The 18941-nt window shown below is 41.2% G+C and overlaps 1 protein-coding gene across 1 annotated transcript; it reads left to right on the forward strand.

Annotated features, from left to right (window-relative positions):
* Positions 1 to 339: 339 nt before the first annotated feature.
* Positions 340 to 17451, forward strand: LOC146347987 (vitellogenin-2-like). The gene is made up of 17 exons (XM_084851633.1): positions 340 to 379; positions 621 to 641; positions 2249 to 2269; positions 2758 to 2778; positions 3272 to 3420; positions 5373 to 5618; positions 7824 to 7985; positions 8238 to 8389; positions 10194 to 10335; positions 10458 to 10606; positions 10788 to 10962; positions 11143 to 11268; positions 12011 to 12214; positions 12992 to 13209; positions 15166 to 15263; positions 17050 to 17174; positions 17329 to 17451. The coding sequence occupies exons 1-17, from the start codon at positions 340 to 342 to the stop codon at positions 17449 to 17451; spliced, it is 2172 nt and encodes a 723-aa protein (XP_084707759.1).
* Positions 17452 to 18941: the final 1490 nt, after the last annotated feature.

Here is an 18941-nt window from a genome sequence, read left to right on the forward strand (position 1 = left end):
GTAGCTAACCATAGGCAAGCCTATTACAAAAATCCCTTCATTTTGTTTTAGTTACGATTTTTAAAAAAATCTTGTAGGACATTTTCATGAACTGTTTTAGTGCAACTGTATAAATGCAACGAACTCAAAGAGCAGGAAGGTGTTTGTGGAAAAAGAGAAAAAAGGATTCTCTCTACTAAAATTAAAGATAAGAATGGTTGCCAAAATGAAAAAAAAATGTTTGCTGAAACAGATAAAAAATCGTGCCCTCAGCAAAATCCTGCTCAACACAGATCACGTGGGGCGACTACCTCCCTATAAAAGGCCTAGTGTCGGTGAGGACTGTCATTCACCTTCATCATGAGGGGAATCGTACTAGCGCTTCTGCTCACCCTTGCGGGTAAGTCTGCCTTTGCTTTTACCTGTGGAGGCCAGCACCTGGGATAGCTCCTTTAGAGTTCTGACTGGGACCCAGAGCAGGTTCACAGTCCCAATGACATCAGAGCCACCAGCCTCCACTGGCTTTTTACATGATCCCTCTGTAGAATTTTGCATAGTTTAGCCAAAAAATATTTTTCAATGAAAAGGTTATTCTCAACTGTCATACTCACATTGTAACCTATTCAATTTCTCTCCCCCAGGGAGCCAGAAGTTCCCAAACAGTAAGTGTACCAGTAATTTAATTTTAATACCACGGCACATTTGTTGGCAGTCAACCTCTGGGGTGATGGGCAGAGAACTAGTTGACTGGTATAGTGTAGTTACTTAAGAAACTGAGCTGCAAATCTGGAAGTTGCCAGTTTTAAATCTTGTTTGCGTACCACTCTCTCTCAGCCTCAGCCCGGTCCCCATCTGCAATATGGGAATGATAACACTGGCCTACCTTATAGGATTTTTGTAAATCTGCAAGATAAATTCTGCGAAGTACTTTGAACATTCTGAACTGCAGACTAAGTACTAAGTATTAATCAGTTAATTACATTTATATGTATTTGCATCACTGTTCAAAGGATTTTTTTCTTGTTTGTTCCCTGTTACAGTGGCAGATCATAACCCCAAAATGCACAGCTGTCCCCTTCAACTGGAACCCTGCTCATTAAAACTTTCCTCCTGATTAATCAATTAAAGTTTCAGTTTAATTTTCTAGCAATTAACCTAATTAAAAGATGCAGCCCTAGTTATTATACTTCTGTTAAGAAGAATGAACATAAATGGATCTTTCTATTATTCTTTGTGGAGATATATTTTAGGAGTAGAAAGCCTTGCTTGTACAAATATGAATGTATTACCCAGAATACAGTTTAGTATAAGCACATTTTACAATTAAATATTTATGCTGTGCTGTTAAACTTGCATTGTAACCTATCCAATTTCTTTCATCCCAGGAAACCAGAAGACCCAAATCAGTAAGTCTACCAGTGTTCAAATAAACAAACATATAAATAAATAAATACAAAACCTCAGCATATTTGTTGAAATGACACTTACAGCATTATTAATTAGTCAGCTGATTACATTTGCATCTCATCCAAAGCTCAATATAGGAAACTTTCAAAGATCCTGAACGAAGTATGAAATAACTTATGATTTAATAAACAACAGCTCACTATTCAAAGGAAACGTATTATTGTTTCCTCTGAGGTAACATGTGCCCTTAAATGGCAGCCCTGCTAATTAAAACTTGTCTCCCCATTCATCAAGTAAAACTTTAATTTAATCATCTAGCAATTCATCAGATAAAGCATACATCCCTAATGATTATGCATTTTATTAGAGACAATGGATTTAGATGAATCTTTGTATTATTCTTTGTGGAGCTAGATTTTGGTGACAGAGCTTTCAAATATGGATACAGTTAGAAATATGAACACAGTTTAGCTAAATTGCTCCCTCTATTGCAAACTCAGATGCCAGAAATGGAGCCAAAATGGGACCACTGACAAACAAGAGGGTGGTATTTGCATGCTCAGCAGAGTCCCAATGTTTGCTGAAGTACAAATATATACATATATATAATCCTTAATCCAACCTTCCCCCCCACCCTCCCCTGGGCCCCCAAAACAGCCAATAAGGGCTGAGCATGCTCAGATGCCATAGAATGTTGTGTCAGAAAACAGGAAAACTGGTGAGGAGAATGGAATGATGTATCCTGAAGGAGGACATGACACTGCAACATTTCATTGCAGGTCCTACTTGTGTATTTCACAATTATAACTTTATGTTCCACCGGTATACTCACATTGTAACCTACCCAATTTCTTTTTCTTAGAAACCCAGAATCCCGAACCTGGTAAGTATGCTAGCAATTTTTAAAAAATCACACACACCTCAGTGCATTTCTTCAAATAACACAGCGGTCAACTGTGGCTGGATGGGTGGGGATTAGTTGAGTTTCTGTAGTGTAGTGATTAAAAGACTGGTCTGCAAATCTCAGAATCTCCAGTTTAACTAGAAAAGAATATTGGAGATGGGAGGGGGAATGGAGTACACTTGAGAAGCTGGCTGGAATCCTGAACAACAGCACTGCTATTAGAAGGTGAAGACACAACCCAAAATTTCGCTGCAGGCCCCACTTGCGTATTTAAAATCCCGCATAAGTCCTTCTTAGAGTAGACCCATTGAAATGAATGGGACTCAAGTTAGTCATGACTAACTTAAGCCCCATTCATTTTAATAGGTCTACTCTAAGAAGGGCTTACATCGGGTTTCACCCTTTACAATTTAAAAAACATGCTCTGTTATAGTCAAATCGTAACCTATCTTGTTTCTTTCCCCCAGGAATTGACCCCGCTGATATCAGTAAGTCTAGCAGTAACTTGAAAAAACAACAATGTATGAACTTGTGGTGGGACTAGTTGAGCTGGGGGAGCAGGTGCTGAGGAGACTGAGCTGCAAATCTGCAAAGTTCCCATTTTAAATCTTGCTAAGTGGCTTTGGCTGCACCCCCTCTCAGCCCTGCCCCCATCTGCAATATGGGGATAATAATACTGACAAATCTCACAGGGTTGCTGTAAAGAATGAAGTATCACATGATTTAATAAGTAAATGCAGTTGTTCAACGGAAACTCTTTCTAGTCTATTCCCTATTGTAGTGGCAGGCCAAAGTGCAAAGAGGCTCAAGAATACTGGCCGACAAAGAGCAGACCTATAATTAAAATGTAAACTGCAATTTCTCTGTTAAAAAGTTAGTGTAATCATCATATAGATTGACTCGATTGAAGCTAACTGCTCTAGTGGGTATTTATTTATTAAAGACAATGGATGTAACTGGTTCTTTCTATGATTCTTGTAGAGGCAGATATTAAAGATGGTAAGAGCTACCTGTTCCATTATGAGGTCATAATGGAAAATACAGTGCAAGGAGGCGGTATGGGGAAATCTTCCCTGAGGATGAATTTGCAGATTGAAATCTATGGAGTAAGAAATGACAAAATCTACCAGGTAAGGTTCCTCACAAAGGATGAAGTTCCTTTGGATAGCCCTTAGGCCCTGATAGCTTTTATTCATTCCAAACCCTACAATTTTCTTTAAGCCTAGATTAGAATTATAAATTGTATCCTTCAGTCCTTCCTTCTTCAGTGAAGATAATCAAGCATGTTATTAGTATTATAGACTCAGTTTTATTGGGATCCTCAAGTTGTTTTGTTCTCTGGCCTTGTGAAGATTTACTGTGATCAAGTTTAAGAAAAGCAGACCTATTGGTTACAAACAGCCATTGGAACTGTTTAGAGGTTTAAATGTGGCATTCTGCAAGTTTCAGCCTAATTACTGAGGCCCTTAAGTGGAATCAGAATTTCAGGTTATATTCCTCACACACCAGCTATACTACTTGGATTCAATGGGATTTAGCTGATCCACATTCAAATACTTCAGCTGGTTCATGGATTGCAGCTTTTATTTGAGCTTTTCTATATGAGGCATTTATTGTGCGCTCATGATTCCTTACTCATGGTTGTTTACAGGCTCCTTAGATGATGTTGTGATCCTTCAGTTTCAGTTCTGTTTTTTCTGAGCATTTTCCTGTTTCATTGTTTTTAGAACAGGGAAAATGGGGTATTATTTCTGAAAGCACTTGTTTCTACGTGTGTATTTGTGCTGTTCCACTATAGCACAGCTCCACCTAGAGGTTACAGCAGAAAAGCGGGAAAGGAAAAGCTCTTTGTATAGATCTCAATTCTGCAACAAAACCAAAAGTAGATACAGCGATTAACAGCCTCGTCTGTTTTAAAAATCTATGACTTGTTATGACCTATATGACCTAGGGGGAAACAGCTTCAAAAAACAGATCACTGGACGGTAAGGAAGTGTAGGGAGACAGCTTCCCCTGCCACCGCCTCACCCTCCAGTGCTTCATTTAGCCTAAATAGTAAAAAGACACACCCACTTTATAATCAAACTAGCACCTCTGTGTTTGCAAAAACACATGCATGTTGACTTTGGCCTGGGGCATAGCAGTTACTTTCCCCTTCTAGTACAACAGAACTGTATGTGTTAAAGAAACAACAACAAAAAAACTTTGCAGACTTTTCAGAGAACATTACTCCTGTGGATATATTTCATAGGAAAGCCCATGTGCAAATGCTTGCTTTAACTCGGCATTATGTAATAATACATTGAGGGCCAATTAATTTACAGGAAAAGAGTGAAAATTCAGCTGAATCTTTGACTATCTCTATGGTAGTGTTAAGGTACAGAGTTGCTAAATTCTTCTTGATTTCAATGGAAATTAGGAAAAAAATCTTGCTGGCCTCCTTTTTAATCACACTTGTTTTTATTTAACAGTTTTTAACTAGTTGAACTTGTTTTTTGTATAAGTTTTAATTGGTCTGTGACTGCAATAAAAACTCATTCATACTGCATTGTGCTTGATTATATTAAATGAAGATATTGAATGCAAAAGTATATGGAATGCAAATAAATATTAACAGTTTGGTGTAATCATTTTTTTAGTGCACCTATTAACTTGTTTCCTGTTTACATTTGAAACACATTATATAATGAAAAAGGACATGACCCAGCCAAAATTAATCACTCTTAGGGTGCAATCCTATGCATGTTTAGATAGAAAAAAGTCCTACAATTCCCAGCATTTCCCAGCCAGCCATGCTGGCTGGGGAATGCTGGGAATTGTAGGACTCTTTTCTGTCTAAACAGGCATAGGATTGCACCTTTAGGCTGCAAACCTATCCACACTTACCTGGGAGTAAATCCTAGTCAAACTCAATGGGACTTACTTCTGAGTAGACATGTCTAGGATTGTACTCCCAGTCTCTCCCACTGAAACTACTTGGACTTACAAATGCTTCACTTTGTCTGGATTAATACATCATTATTTAAACAAACAAACAAAATGGAAACAGATTGATCCCCCCTCCCTTCAATTTTGTTCTCAGATGCATAATATAAAAGTGTATGATGGTGTTGGAGCCCATCAAGCTCAATTAACTGAGTTTGCCGTGCCAGATGAACTAGCTAGATGTACCGAGCATCTCTTCAAATCCAGCCGCAACAGTGGGAGGCCTGATACTTTTCGAGTGCCAAGAGAAGCATCTCTGCTGTGTGTCAACATTTTCAAAGGCATCGCCAATGCTATGCAGATACCATTAAAGAGCAACAGCAAAGACTATGAGCTACAAGAGGTTTGTTCCTTTGGTATAGATCTAGTATTTCTCTAGTTATATATTTTAACGTTTTATTAGTTGCCATATAGCAAATAGCTCTCACATCAAATCAGAAGTAGCAGATCAAACAATTAAAAGCAGCAACCACTTCAGAGCAAGCAGAGGCTAAAATAACAGGCAGCGTAACAACAAAAAGATCTAAAAATATAACAAAGAGAAAACATTATAGGGTTGGACTTAAAAATCTTAAACATTTGGTCTCATCTTTTCAAGTGGCTCTAGTTTGCTTTAGCTGTGAAACATTTCCCATCTTTATTGTTGATACCAGGGCTGGGGGACTACAACTTTCATCATCCCTGACCATTAGCCATGCTAGCTGAGGCTGACGGGAGATGAAGTCCAAAACTATCTGGGGGGGCAAATATTCTCCACCCCTGATTTACCCTGTCATTTAATTAGTTAGTGAACTACACTTTAGTTTTCTGCTTTGTTCCCCTGGCAGTGAAGAAAAGTACTGGCCTCTAGTATCACTTGGAAGACATAAGGCAAGTTTCTGTCTTCCAAAAGGCCAATTCTAGCCAAATAGTTTTGCTGAGGAGGAGGACAGAACTCGTTATACTCTACTCCCAACACTATATTTTACCAGCATGGTGAAACAGAGGGAAAGTACTACTGGATATTTTAACAGTACTTTAACACTGGACTTGGCAGTATGAACAGATTCAGTGGAAGTCTTAGCAGTAACAATGAACACACCCATAATCTGATGAGAAGGACAAAAAGTACTGTAATCTAACAGGATTGCAATGTTTTATGAACATTGTATTGTCTATTCTTCATTTAAACATCAGCAGTTATGTAGGAAATTCTGTCTTCCCCCTTTTTTGCACCTCACTCTTAGACACCGCTAAATGTCTAATTTCAAGTTGGCTGGTTAGAGTCTATTAAATTAGATGCTTTTTTTAATTAAAAAGTTGAATTTATGCTGACAGCTTCCAAAGGACAGGGTTTAACCCCCCAAATTTGGGGTTGTACTACTCTCACTATGAAATAGGCTAAGGGTGCAATCCTATGCATGTTTAGACAGAGAATAGGCCCACAACGCCCAGCATTCCCCAGATGGCTGGGGAATGCTGGGAGTTGTAGGCCTTTTCTCTGTCTAAACATGCATATGATTGCACCCTAAGAGATCATTGCCAATGTCTGGGGTCTAGTCAAACAACTGCTAAGTCTAAAATATTGATAATTAAACAATATATGGTGTACAGAACAACAACAAAAAAGACATAAGCTGTAAGAGAAAAGATAGATGATAACCCTCAGCTGTGGACGTTTTCTTATGTCCCTACTGTTAGTTACACACACTATAAATCCCTCGGCACTCTCCACTTCCCTCTCCTCCAACTTATTTGTTTTAGAATATTTATGTATTGCTTCCCATTTTAAAATATTTGAAGCAGTTTACAGCAAATTATAAAAGAATACATAATTATAGTAACACAACAACATTTAGACGGGGTTAACCATTGGGAAAAGTGAGAGTAAACAAGTAGTTTTTAACAGTCATCAAAAGTGCATGATTGTCAGTGCCTGATGTATTGCAGAGGGGTGGTCATGCCAGAGGGAGGACACCACCACAGAGAAGGCCAGTTGCCATGCTGCTCCCAGATGGGACTTTGTGCAATGTGGCACGGATAGCAAGGCCTCCCATGCGGATCATAGTGGTCTCATGGGTATATAGGGGGAGACCATCTTTCAGGTAAGCTGGTCCTAAGTTGTTTAGGGCTTTATATATCAATAGTAATACCTTGAACCTGGCTCAGTAGCAAATTGGCAGCCAGTGTAGCTCTTTCAACACAGGCGTTATATGTGCATGGCAAAGCATTCCGTTCAACAGCCTTCCTGCAGCATTCTGCACTAGCTACCTTTTCCGAACCAGCCTCAAGGGCAACCCCACATCCAGAGCATTACAGTGGTCCAGTCTCAAGGTTACCAACGCATGGATCACAGTGGTTAAACTATCCTTGTCCAAGAATGAGTGCAGTTGCTATATCAGCCAAAGTTGGTAAAGGACGTTCCATGCCACATAAGTCACTTGGGTTTCTAGTGACAACGATGAATCTAGGAGCACCCCCCAAACTGCGTTCCCATTCTTCCCAGGGGAGTATAACACATGTTGTGTTCATGTATCATTGTGTAGATTGACTTTGTCAATATTTGCAGGATGGAATTTCAGGTGAGTGCCTCACAAGGCACATGTCTCAAGAGAACCGGAGGGGCAAAGAGGTCATTTTAACGAAGACCATAGACTTGAACAATTGCAAGACTAAAGTTGTGAAGTTCACTGGAACTCCCCTCGCCCACCATTTCCTGAACAGCCTACTGGTAAGAATGCTGTGAATATGCTCACCAGTGAGGCCATTGCCTTTAGTGGCACCTTTTCCCTATGCCAATCGCAGGTGTGTGTGTGGGGGTGGGGGTGGTCTGGATTGGGACTTCAGTGTGGGGCAAAGGGTTAAAACCTCCCAGCCCACCCCCCACGGTACCTGCTAGCTACTTCTTTAGACGAATGTGTAGTCTGGCTCTAAAACCCATTTCTATTCATACTCACTAAAGGTGCCTCTTTCTGTTATTTAGAAAAACAAATTGGTTCAAGGAACTGCTTCGTTTGCCATGAAACTGAATGATGCTGGTGATGCTGGTTACCAGATCACTGAAGTCCAGTCAGAACAACTATACCGGGTTTCTCCATTCAATGAAGTTCATGGTTCTGGAGTTATAAAAGCTCAGTAAGTAGTAACCCTAAGTACTGGCAAGTGAGCCATGGTTCCAATTGGCTAAGCAGAAACTGTATTTAGTAGCAACTGGATCAAGCAGTTTTAGCGTTTTAAAAATATTGTCCTCTATCAGGGGTGGGGACTCTGAGGCCTGGAGTCCCAATCCAGCCCTCTGTGTTCCCCAGGCAGCCATGCCCCCTTCCCCAGACCCCACTCCCTAACCTGCACCAACTGGAATGTTTTTTGAAAGCCCTTGGCCTGTAGACATCATCTTTACATTTTAATTTAACAAAAGTTGCTCATTGACCTTAGAATTCCAATTCTAAGCTTTTCCTAGGGCATATCAGCACTCTGTGGCTTAGACATAGGCTATCCAACATCTCTGTGACATCAGAGCAGGCGAGGCAATGGCAGGCACAATCACTGTGACCTGTTTGTACCCCCAGCCCCATGCAAATACCAAATCAGCTGTTCACTACTGGGTGACATACCTCCTGTTGACTTTGAACATGTTAGCAGTTCAGGTAGGCATCATAGGGCAGTATCCAACACTACCAGGCCACTTACACCATTAACAGAGTGCTAGTGGCCTCTAGCAGTACATCAATAGCGTAATCTGGCATGACAGGTTTCTCCAGAAAAGTCATCACTCCAACGCAAAAGAAGACAAAAATTTCTGAGACAAAAAGGCTAAGGCAGCTCTAAAACAGCAGCTCTGTGTTTCTGTATTCAGCACTGAATGCCAGCATCCATTAGTAGATCACATTCTATCTCAGCAGGGAGAATGGTGGCTTTGGGAACTAGGAGACTTACTCTGCCAGTTCTTGTCTGCCAGACTTATTTTTACATTTATATGTTGAGAAAAAAAATAGTGATGCTTCACCAGATTGATGTTGAGGAATGGCAAAAGTAAGGCTGTCAAGCACTTTGCACATTAAACATTTTGTTTAAATGATAAATGGCAAGAACAGATTGGCTGTGAAAAGGAATAAATACTTGCCACTGCCTGGGAATTGTTTTCTTTTGAGCAGGCCTCTGTCTGTCGATCTCAAATATAGCCGACATTCCCCATGGATGCGAATGCACAGACTTAATTCAAGAGCAGTTGAGGCAACGTTTGGTGTGCCAGTGAGTTTGTTAAGCAAGCAAACTGTATGCAACTCTTCGTTAGCACAAGTGCCTGCAAGAAGGAATGGTGTACACATGTACACACACACACACACACACACACACACAGCGTGTATATGAGCCTGACTCTATGGATGTGGTGGTTGCATTTCCATTGGCTCCTATGGAGTCAGCTGTGCATGCCATATCGCCCAGTTGTCCTCCTCCTGACTTTCTGGGGCCAATTCAGAAACAGGGCATCTCTACACCAGCCTAAAATCCTGCATTTAAAATGGGGTTTTCTGCTTCTGTTTTAAATGCAGGAACACTATGACTCCCTTTTTCACCTGCTTCCTTCCCTCGCTCCCCTTCCCCCTCCTCCTCGTAGCTGAGTCTTCCACCATCTTCCATTGATCTCGCTCCTCTTCTTCCCGCTTTAACTCTTTTCACAGAGGGAACTCAAGTGGAACACAAAGGGGTAATTTGATAGCTCATTATCTGCGATCTATTTAAAGACGGAACAAAGGGCATTTAGTGCCGGAGACACCTTGAATGATCACGGTGTTGTGTAAAGAGCCCACAAACTTCCGTGAAGGAGCAATCTCAATTGCAGGATAAAAGCTCTGTGTGAAGAAAGACACAGCCTTTATGGGTGACTGCAGCTTACTTTTGCCTTACCGACACTTGTGGCTTTTCTTTTTCCTTCCAGGCAAAAGATCACCTTGATTGCAGTAACTAATAAACCTGCCCCGGCGGACAATTCGCAGCAGTATAGGACTGTAAGCAGTCATTATGAGTTTCCAGAAGATCTAAACCCAATGCCTTTTGACAACAGAGAATTAAACCAAAAGGTAGAGAATGTTTTAAAGTATTGCATGGTTTTACTTTCTGTAAAGCCAAGGAGAGAGCAATATGTTCTCATTGATCACACTGGATATATTCTAGCTAGTATTTCTTCTTGTTCATCTTACAGGTTGAAGAAATATTAAACCAAGTAAGCCGCAGGCCAAGCTCCCCTGCAGATCTTCATAAATACCTACAGCTTACTCAATGTGTTGCTAACCTAAGTTCTGCTGATCTGCACAAATTCTTCAAACAGTATGAGAGTAATCCACCTGTCAGGTTTGTTGGCTGGATAGCACGTAACACGTAACGTTGCACTAAAGTGGTGGCATTGCAATTGGTATCCACCCTAAAGATTTTCTTACTGGAGAAGCAAGTCTCTGGATTGGGCCATAAATCACCCAGTCAGCATTTCTCCTATGAGGGAGGAGTAAGTACATTCTTGTTCTCTTCTTTGCAGACATATCCTGCTGAATTCAGCTGCGTTCGCAGGCACTTTTGAACCAATGGCATTCATGAGGGACCTAGTCCTCAAAAATGAACTGACATCTGCTGAACTCTGTTGGGTTCCCATAGCCTTGATCTCAGTCAAGAATGACAATGCTAAAATGGAAGAGACAGCTAGAGTAGGAGCAGTGAGTACATGCTAAATCATCGTTAATTGTATCACAGTGAAAAAGGATGAAATAAAAATCACTTTGCCAATATAATCTCTGGAATGCAAATCAAAAGGATGATGGTTGTCCCTAAAGTAAGAAGTATCTTCCATCAAATTCAGACTCCTAGAACAATTTCTCTTTCTCTCTCTCTCACAGGAAATGCATGCCTACTTAAAAAAATCAGGACCACATTGGCTTGACAAACCCCTCTCTCTGGCACATGGTACTATGGTCTACCAACAATGTTCTCAGTCGCGACCTTGCCCCAATAAATTGCTTGAGGTATGCAGTCGTTATTTCATGTTAACTTAAACTGTGTTTTAAAAATAAAAATAATATACTTTCCAGAGATTGGAGAATGTTCTTTATTCAATTCTAGTGAGCAATGGCACATTACAAATATTAAGCTATTAAAAGACTCCATATGTCCAGAAGAATCCTTTTACCAGTACAGATGTTAAGAATGACGGAACTGCACCTCACAAGGATTGGCCTAGCTTCCACACAAAAATACAACTTGTTTACCTTTTCTTGGAGTGAATTTTGTTCTATTCCTCTGATGGAGCTATTGTGGGCTTAAAACACTTGGGATTTTGGTTTGGTTTGGGAATCAATATTTGTTGTATACTTTTGGAGCTTGCTTTGTGTTATTAGACTGGAATGACCACTAAGACAGGGCTGGGCAACTTGTAGCCTTCCAGATGTTTTGGCCTACAACTCCCATCATCCCTCACCATTGGCTATGCTACCTAGTGGTGATGGGAGTTGTAGGCCAGAACATCTGGCGGGACACAATTACCCACCCCTGTACTAAGATCTCTTCCATCCCAACAATGCCATGATCCTATGTTTTTTGACTCAACTTGTAGGGCTCTCTGAAACAACAGTGTCATCCATAGATGGTCCCAGTAATGTCACTTGAACTCCACTCTTCATCCGTTCCCCATTGTGTAAGGACAGTAACATGTGCTACATTCACGGAGACTTGAATGAAGTGAAAGAAACTTATTTTCTTTTGTCTTAGCCTCTCCACAACCAGCTAAATGAGGCAATCAAGGAACGTGATGAAAGTGGAATTATAGGGTCTGTGAAAGCTATCGGCAATGCAGGTCAGTCAGCCAGCCTGAAGCCACTGAAACTCCTGGTTGAATCTGAGAAAAATACACCATACATCGAGGCTGCTATTATTGACTCTGTGATGCAAATTGGTATACAGGACCCTGCAAAGGTAAGTGGAGCAAAGGAGACTCACTTAGATGCAAAGCATGTACCTCATGACATGGCAGTAATTTGCTTACTGAGTGCTCTTTTCAGTACAAGGCACCCTACACAGCCTAGATGCGCACTGAGACTCCATGTAGTTCATACAATAATGATCTGCCCAAACACAGACAGTTCCTGGTGGATGCCCTGCACTTCACTGGGGCTATGATGGTTTCCCCAGTACATTGCTTATACATTTCCATAGTGTATTTCACAATCCCCAGAATTAGACAACTGCTATAAAGAGACAGAAAGCTGAGGTTCTCAGGGTGCTAAATTCTGTGTTGGAGGAACAGGTTAGGCAGGATGGCTAGGCTACAAAGAAAGCCTCCATGTTCAAAGACTGAGTACCAGCAGCTGGGGCAGACAATGAGGGATGGCTGGTCTCTGATGTGTTAATCCAAGGGCATTTAGCTGGCCGCTATATGACATCAGAGTGCTAGACTCAGTGGACCACAAAGTCAGTCCTTAGATTCTTTAGTGTCATGTACTAGAATATGTGCTAGTGATGTAAATCCTATGTGATGTTAGTCACATAAGTGCACGTTTTTGAAAGCAAAATTTTTCTCTCAAAACCACTGAAATACTTTTGTATTTTGTTTTTATATTTGTGACTTGGTTTCCATCATAGGTGCATTTGTTCCTCTTTAAACTTTTGAAGTTTCATCTCTGAAACTTACACAGTGCTTGCAGGGTGAATGCTATTAGCAAAATACCCATGGCACATTTTCTCTTCTTCCAGGCACAAAGCCTTCTCATGACGATCTACATGGACTCTTTACGTTCTCTTCCAAACCGAATAATGGCTTGCTGGGCCATCTTTGAAACTAACCCTGGTCTTCCTGTGGTAACAGCTATTGCTAATGTGGCAGTCCAGAGTGGTAATGAGAACCTTGCCAGCGCTGTATACATGATGCTAAATAACTGTCAAAATCGCAACATACCAAGCTTATTAAGCAGGTAAGGAGAGATACAGCAACCACCTATCATGCAATGAGCATCTTATTGTTGTTCATTATAGTGTTCATTATAGTGCCCTGTTATGCCACTTATTTTTTAAGAGGAACCATATTTTCAATACAGCAAGGGCCAGACAGCCAGCAAAATTGGCTTAATCCATTGCAACTGACTCCCACATGAACTGAAACATGGGCAAAGGGCTCTTTAAAGCCTTTTCCTTCAGTGTAAATACCAAAAGAAGGCTCTGGATAGACTTCTTTCTTTCTTTCTTTCTTTCTTTCTTTCTTTCTTTCTTTCTTTCTTTCTTTTTTCTTTCCTATTAGTTTAAAACATTTAGGGAGCAATCCTATGGCTGCTAGACAGCAGCCAGATGGCCGTAGGATAAGGTGTTTTCCGGGAACCGACCTCCTCACAATTCTGCACTGCCCTGGAGGAGGAGAAACAGGAGCGCGGAGCAGCTGAAAAGGGTCATGGCTGGGGGCGTTCCGGCGCAGGGAGAGCGGAACTGCCTGCATTATACATCCTATGTGTCGTACAGCAGCCTCCTCTCCTGCTCACGCCCCCCCCGCCCCCTGTGGCTAGACAGCCGAACATGGCTGTCTAGCAGAAAATGCAGGGCAGGAGAGGCGTGGAGGGAACGATCCTCCCTGTGTTTCTCCTGCCTTGCTTTGGATAGGCGGTCACCTCCGAGTTCGGAGGCAACTGCCTATCTGGATAGGATTGCACCCTTATATGCTGCCCTTCATTCTGTTTTAATTTCACGGTGGTACACAATTACTCCCGCCCTCACCCCCAATAATATAAAATACAATAATAAAACATCAAACGCAGCATTAAAGCAAGAGTTTAAAAAGACAATGCTTTAAAATGCATGGGTAGGCTGGTAAGGGAATACCTGCTCCTTCAGCTTTTTGGATATTTCTTTAGTTACCGTGGCTGCTCACTGAAGGTTTTCCTGTGCTTGGTTTACCTCTGTCTACGCTTGGTTGGATGTACTGAAGTGCATAATGTGTTTATCTGTGTGTTGTGGGGGAGGTGTCTTAGGATTAGGAGCTATGCAGAGAGCCACTTAGGAACTTCTGGGAGCCAAATTTGACCTTCCCGGATCAAAGTTGGCCATCTTTATTATTGACCCTGTTTGCATGTAATGGTGGCCAATCATGGGTTAATTAACCCATGATTTGCCAGGGCTTCATACCACTAGCTTTTTTGAATATGCAGCCTTCAATCAGCCCAATTGGAGGTTGTTCCATGACATCCAAACCCTGACATTATGGATTAATCATGGGTTAAACAACCCACAGTTAGCCTACAATTAGTGTCCAAGTTTGGATGTTACGGAGCAATTGCGCCGATCAGAGTTTGCATATTCAAAATGGTGGCGGCATTGGCCAGGCACACCCCCGTGGCAAATTGTGGGTTAAGTAATTAACCCACAATTTGCTGCCATTATGTGTGAATGGGGCAAGTGTCTATTGATGGTAGTAAATATGGTAGTAATCGATGTACTGACTGATTCCAATTACAATTTCAGTAGTGACAATTCCACAGAAATAGCTATTTTGGTGGCCAGATGCAAAAGGGGACAGGCTGCATGACAAGCTGCACCTGCTGCTGAAATTCCCTCTTTTGCACAACTACTAAAAGTACAGGAATTCTCTTTTGAATCCAGCCACCTGTCATTTTTCTCTGCTGCAGCAAATACAGCAAAGAATCTTGTGTTAGTCTTAACCAGTTGATTTTAGTATATGTTTCTATGGACTAGTGCCTGCTTTGTTCAATGCCTGGTAAGCTTGTTAGCTTTAAAGTGCCACAAGACTCTTAGGCTGCAATCCTGTACACACTTACCTAGGAATAAGCTCCATTGAACCCAACGGGGCTTACTTCTGAGTAGATACATCTTGGCTTGCACTGCTAGTTGCTTCCAATTTCAGTAGTGTTATCTGTTTTACTTAGGGCTGATGCTTGCCGTGTAGCCATTAACATGATCGACCTCAGACGTTACTCGCTGAACTATCAATTTAGCCGTTTTCTTCAGTTTGGCCTCTACAGCTGTGAGTATCAGATAATTATTTATTTCCCAACTCTTTACCAAATAAACTATGATCTTCTGGATATCATCATCTGCTCCTTCACAGACTGTCCATTCCATTCCAAAATGTTAAAGGATTTTTTTCAAAATATATCTCTGTACAGTGTTTGATTAATTTCTCACCATTGTTTTTTGTTTAAATTCTATATTATATCCTGTATCCTGCATTCTATTAATTCAAACAAAAATTATATGAATGTAAAACAGGCCTGTGCGGTTAACGACCCACTCATTCATATACAGTATGTGCAATTGCTCACCAGAGGCTCAGTACCAGGGCCGGCGTCAAGGGCAGACATGGTCAGGCACCTGCTGAGGGCCCACACCCCAGCAGGGGCTCACTGGCGAGAGCGCCCTGGACTTGCTCCTCCGCTTCACCAGCGCAGCCTGCTGGTTCACCTGCCTCTCGCTCTGGCCCAGACAAGGGTGGTGGTGAGAAAGAGGAACAACAGATCCCACTGCCCGCTTGTGCACGGGCTCTCTGCCTGGCAAGCAAGCAAGCAAGCAGTAGCAATGATGAGAAAGAGGGGGAGGAGCAATAGCAGCTGGTGACTGTGGCGGTGAGAAGGTGGACGTGCACTGAAGAAGGAGGCCTGTTGAGGGTGTCTTGCACACGGGCCCTCCAAATCCTGGAGCCAGCACTGCTCAATGCATCTCTTGGTTGTGATGCCTATTTGAGCTACAAAAACGGGGGAGTGGTGGGAGGGGGGTATTTATTGATAACGTGCTCAGGCCATGTAGAAACCTAAACCATCGGACCAAACCATAGCTCAACACACAAACAAAGTAAAGACTAATACAAATACAGAGGACAGCAACAGACACAATTTTCTCCGTTTTCAAATGATTGAGAAGACAAAACACGTTTTGCTCTCTACTTCCTGAATTTTAAACATTAAGTGGCCTGGAAGATCTGTTTGGCTAGCTGGTTCCACACTTGCAGGGCCACTGCTGAGGAAGCCCTACCTCAAGACCTGCAAAATTTGGTGGGTGGTATTCAACATGGCAAGTCACAAGCTCCGCAGGCTTGATTACCTAAAAGATGTCTAAAAGCCTGTGAAAGACTTGAAGACTGATTTTTCTGCTGAGTGCAATTTCAAAAGTGGGCCCAAGGTATTATTTTGCAAGCTTTCTTCATTTAAGTCATTCCTTGGCAGTACAATTAGAAAAATTGAGATTACCGCATATCTGCATTTTTTTTTCTGCTTGTCAGATCAACAGAGCACTTTCAGACCCAATCCTGACATTTGGTGCATAGCAGTAAAGTGTGGTAAATCAGAATATGCAAACCATTGCACCAGCGCAACATCACAAGATCATGGTGTTGAAGACATTCATGTTAGGACAGGCTTGTAAATAGCCACTTGCCTCGTTGCCTGTGGCAAGTAAGTTGTAGTGACCATTTCTGTCCAGGGGACCAAAGAGGAAAGTTGTGCAAAACATTCCCCCCCCCATCCCTTTTAGGTCACACATTACAAACATAGGTATGCATGAACAGTGGAATAGGATGGTAGGAGGGTGGTGAAGATTTGCCAAATGTCTGTCTTATTTGCAAGGCTGTGTCAGCAGAAGAGTTTAGAATGGAGGTCAATAGGAATATCCTAATGAATCTCATGAACAAAAACACAAATGATTGCAGGCTTCCTGGGAAAATGTTTCCAAGAAATAGTAGCAGAGGCATCACATTTCACTTTCCAAAGATCAGTAACCTGTCTATGACATCTGTGTTGTTTTTGTTTTTGTTGCAGATTCCTACGGAACTGGGTTGCTTACAAAAACTCTCTTAATGAGGGACACCAAATCACTGTTACCCTCACATGTCATCCTTAGTTCAGATGCATTCACCCCAAGTGGAACAGCAAACTTCTTCCAGGTATGAATTATGTTTCTTTAGTTCATTTCTAGAAAAACATTACTGGAGAGTTTTGTTTTGTTACCTTATCACATCGCTTCACATATGATGTGTTTCAACTGGCTCATATCATACTGTTTTCAAAGTGTTTTCTTTCTCCATTTTTTTTTTAAAGATTGCAGCTCAAGCTGAAAACATCATGCAACTGTTTCAGGAGCAAGACAGCCAATTTGATAAATATTCTACCCATCAGAAGATAAAAGATACTGAACAGAAGGTAGTGTGTTCCATTCATTGAGTGCATTTGTCATAGGGAAATGGTAGATGAGATTATTCCAGAATCTTGGTTAGGGTGGCTTCCCTGGTAAAACTCTCATATTTGGTGGCAAATGTATTTCCATTGTCCATAGAGGTGTAAGCTGCAATCAATAACCCGATCAGCTACTCACGTTGTAGCCTCTAAATGAATTAAGGCAGTCTGGGGGCATTGTAAAATCATGGCTCACAAAAAAGGCCTTCTGTAAGGTGTGAGCATTTGCAAGGGAAGTGTACTTAGGACCACAGTATGAAATGGTGAAATCGTTTCTATTTCCCCCCTACCCCAATTTTTTAACTGTGAATTTTAACAAAACAAAACAAACCGAAAACATAACAAAACCAAAAAAGAACAAAAAAATAAAATTAAAATTAAAATGGTAAAATCATGTCTATTGTTCTTTATTTACTTACATCTCCTTACTTGAAGAGACCCAGTACTAAATGTCTCTTATTGGTTTGATTTTCAGCTGCCAGGATTCAAAGAAGTACCTGAAAAAAATCCTTCTGCAGCTTTTAGTGTCAACTTGTTTGGCCAAAATATCGCTCATTATTACTTCAATGGAATGCAGCCTTTTATAAAGGTAAGCTAGTCTATTTTCTTTCACAACCTGCTTAAAGGAGCAATCCTATGCATGTTTAAACAAAAAAAAACTTTGCCTGGCTGCAGCATGCTGGGAGTTGTCAGATGTTTTTTTCTGTCAACACTGCTAGGGTGCAATCCTATGCATGTTTAATCTCCATGTCTTTTAACCCTATTGTATCTTTGCCCTGTTGTAGATGCAGGAGGCAGGAACAGTAATACAGAGAATCCTTGACACCGTCAAAGGCACCACGAATGCAAGGCTCACTCAATTTGCACTTGTAGAGTCTCGCTATCTCTTACCTAATATTGCTGGTCTGACAAATGAAGTGAGCGCCTATGTCATTGTGAGGGCAGATGCTTCATTAAAGGGTAAGCCTGGAGGTTACCAAATGTCCCAATGGTTTATTGGGAACAATAGCCCTAGGGGAAAAGTTGCAGAGCGTGGTGAATCCAAGACCTGAGTTCATTAGGAGTTTTAATTACTTTGCTTTAATGCTATGGCTAAATTCTAAACAAACAAACAAACAAAATGTTGTGATCTTTGCCACCCATACGCAAGTATATACACAGGATAATAAAGTCCTGAACTAAGCAGAGGGCACTAATCAGTAGTAGGGATACAGTTAGGATCCCTGAGCACCTACTATTCCAATTTCCGCTTCACTAGCTCGGCTCCTTTATCCTGTTCAAATGATGCATGTCTTTTTTATTTTAACTAATTTAAATACAAAAGGGAAGAATTACAAGCCACGAGAACACACTCACAAGGTGTACATCTCTTCTGTACCTATAATATAACAGACAACATTGATAAAACAGGAGCGTGTGGATTCCCGTGTGCATCTTTCTTGTTCCAAGCAATTAACTTTTCTCTCCTAATCCACTTC

This window comes from Heloderma suspectum, chromosome 4 (genome assembly GCF_057233095.1).
Source record: "Heloderma suspectum isolate Gila_16-S chromosome 4, 16-S_ref, whole genome shotgun sequence".
NCBI lineage: Eukaryota > Metazoa > Chordata > Lepidosauria > Squamata > Helodermatidae > Heloderma > Heloderma suspectum.

Excerpts from the sequence above, each read along its gene's own strand:
- LOC146347987 (XM_084851633.1), top strand. The coding sequence starts at position 340 with ATGAGGGGAATCGTACTAGCGCTTCTGCTCACCCTTGCGG. Across the intron at positions 8,390-10,193 it reads TCTGGAGTTATAAAAGCTCA|GCAAAAGATCACCTTGATTG; the intron begins GTAAGTAGTAAC and ends TTTTCCTTCCAG. Across the intron at positions 13,210-15,165 it reads ATACCAAGCTTATTAAGCAG|GGCTGATGCTTGCCGTGTAG; the intron begins GTAAGGAGAGAT and ends TGTTTTACTTAG.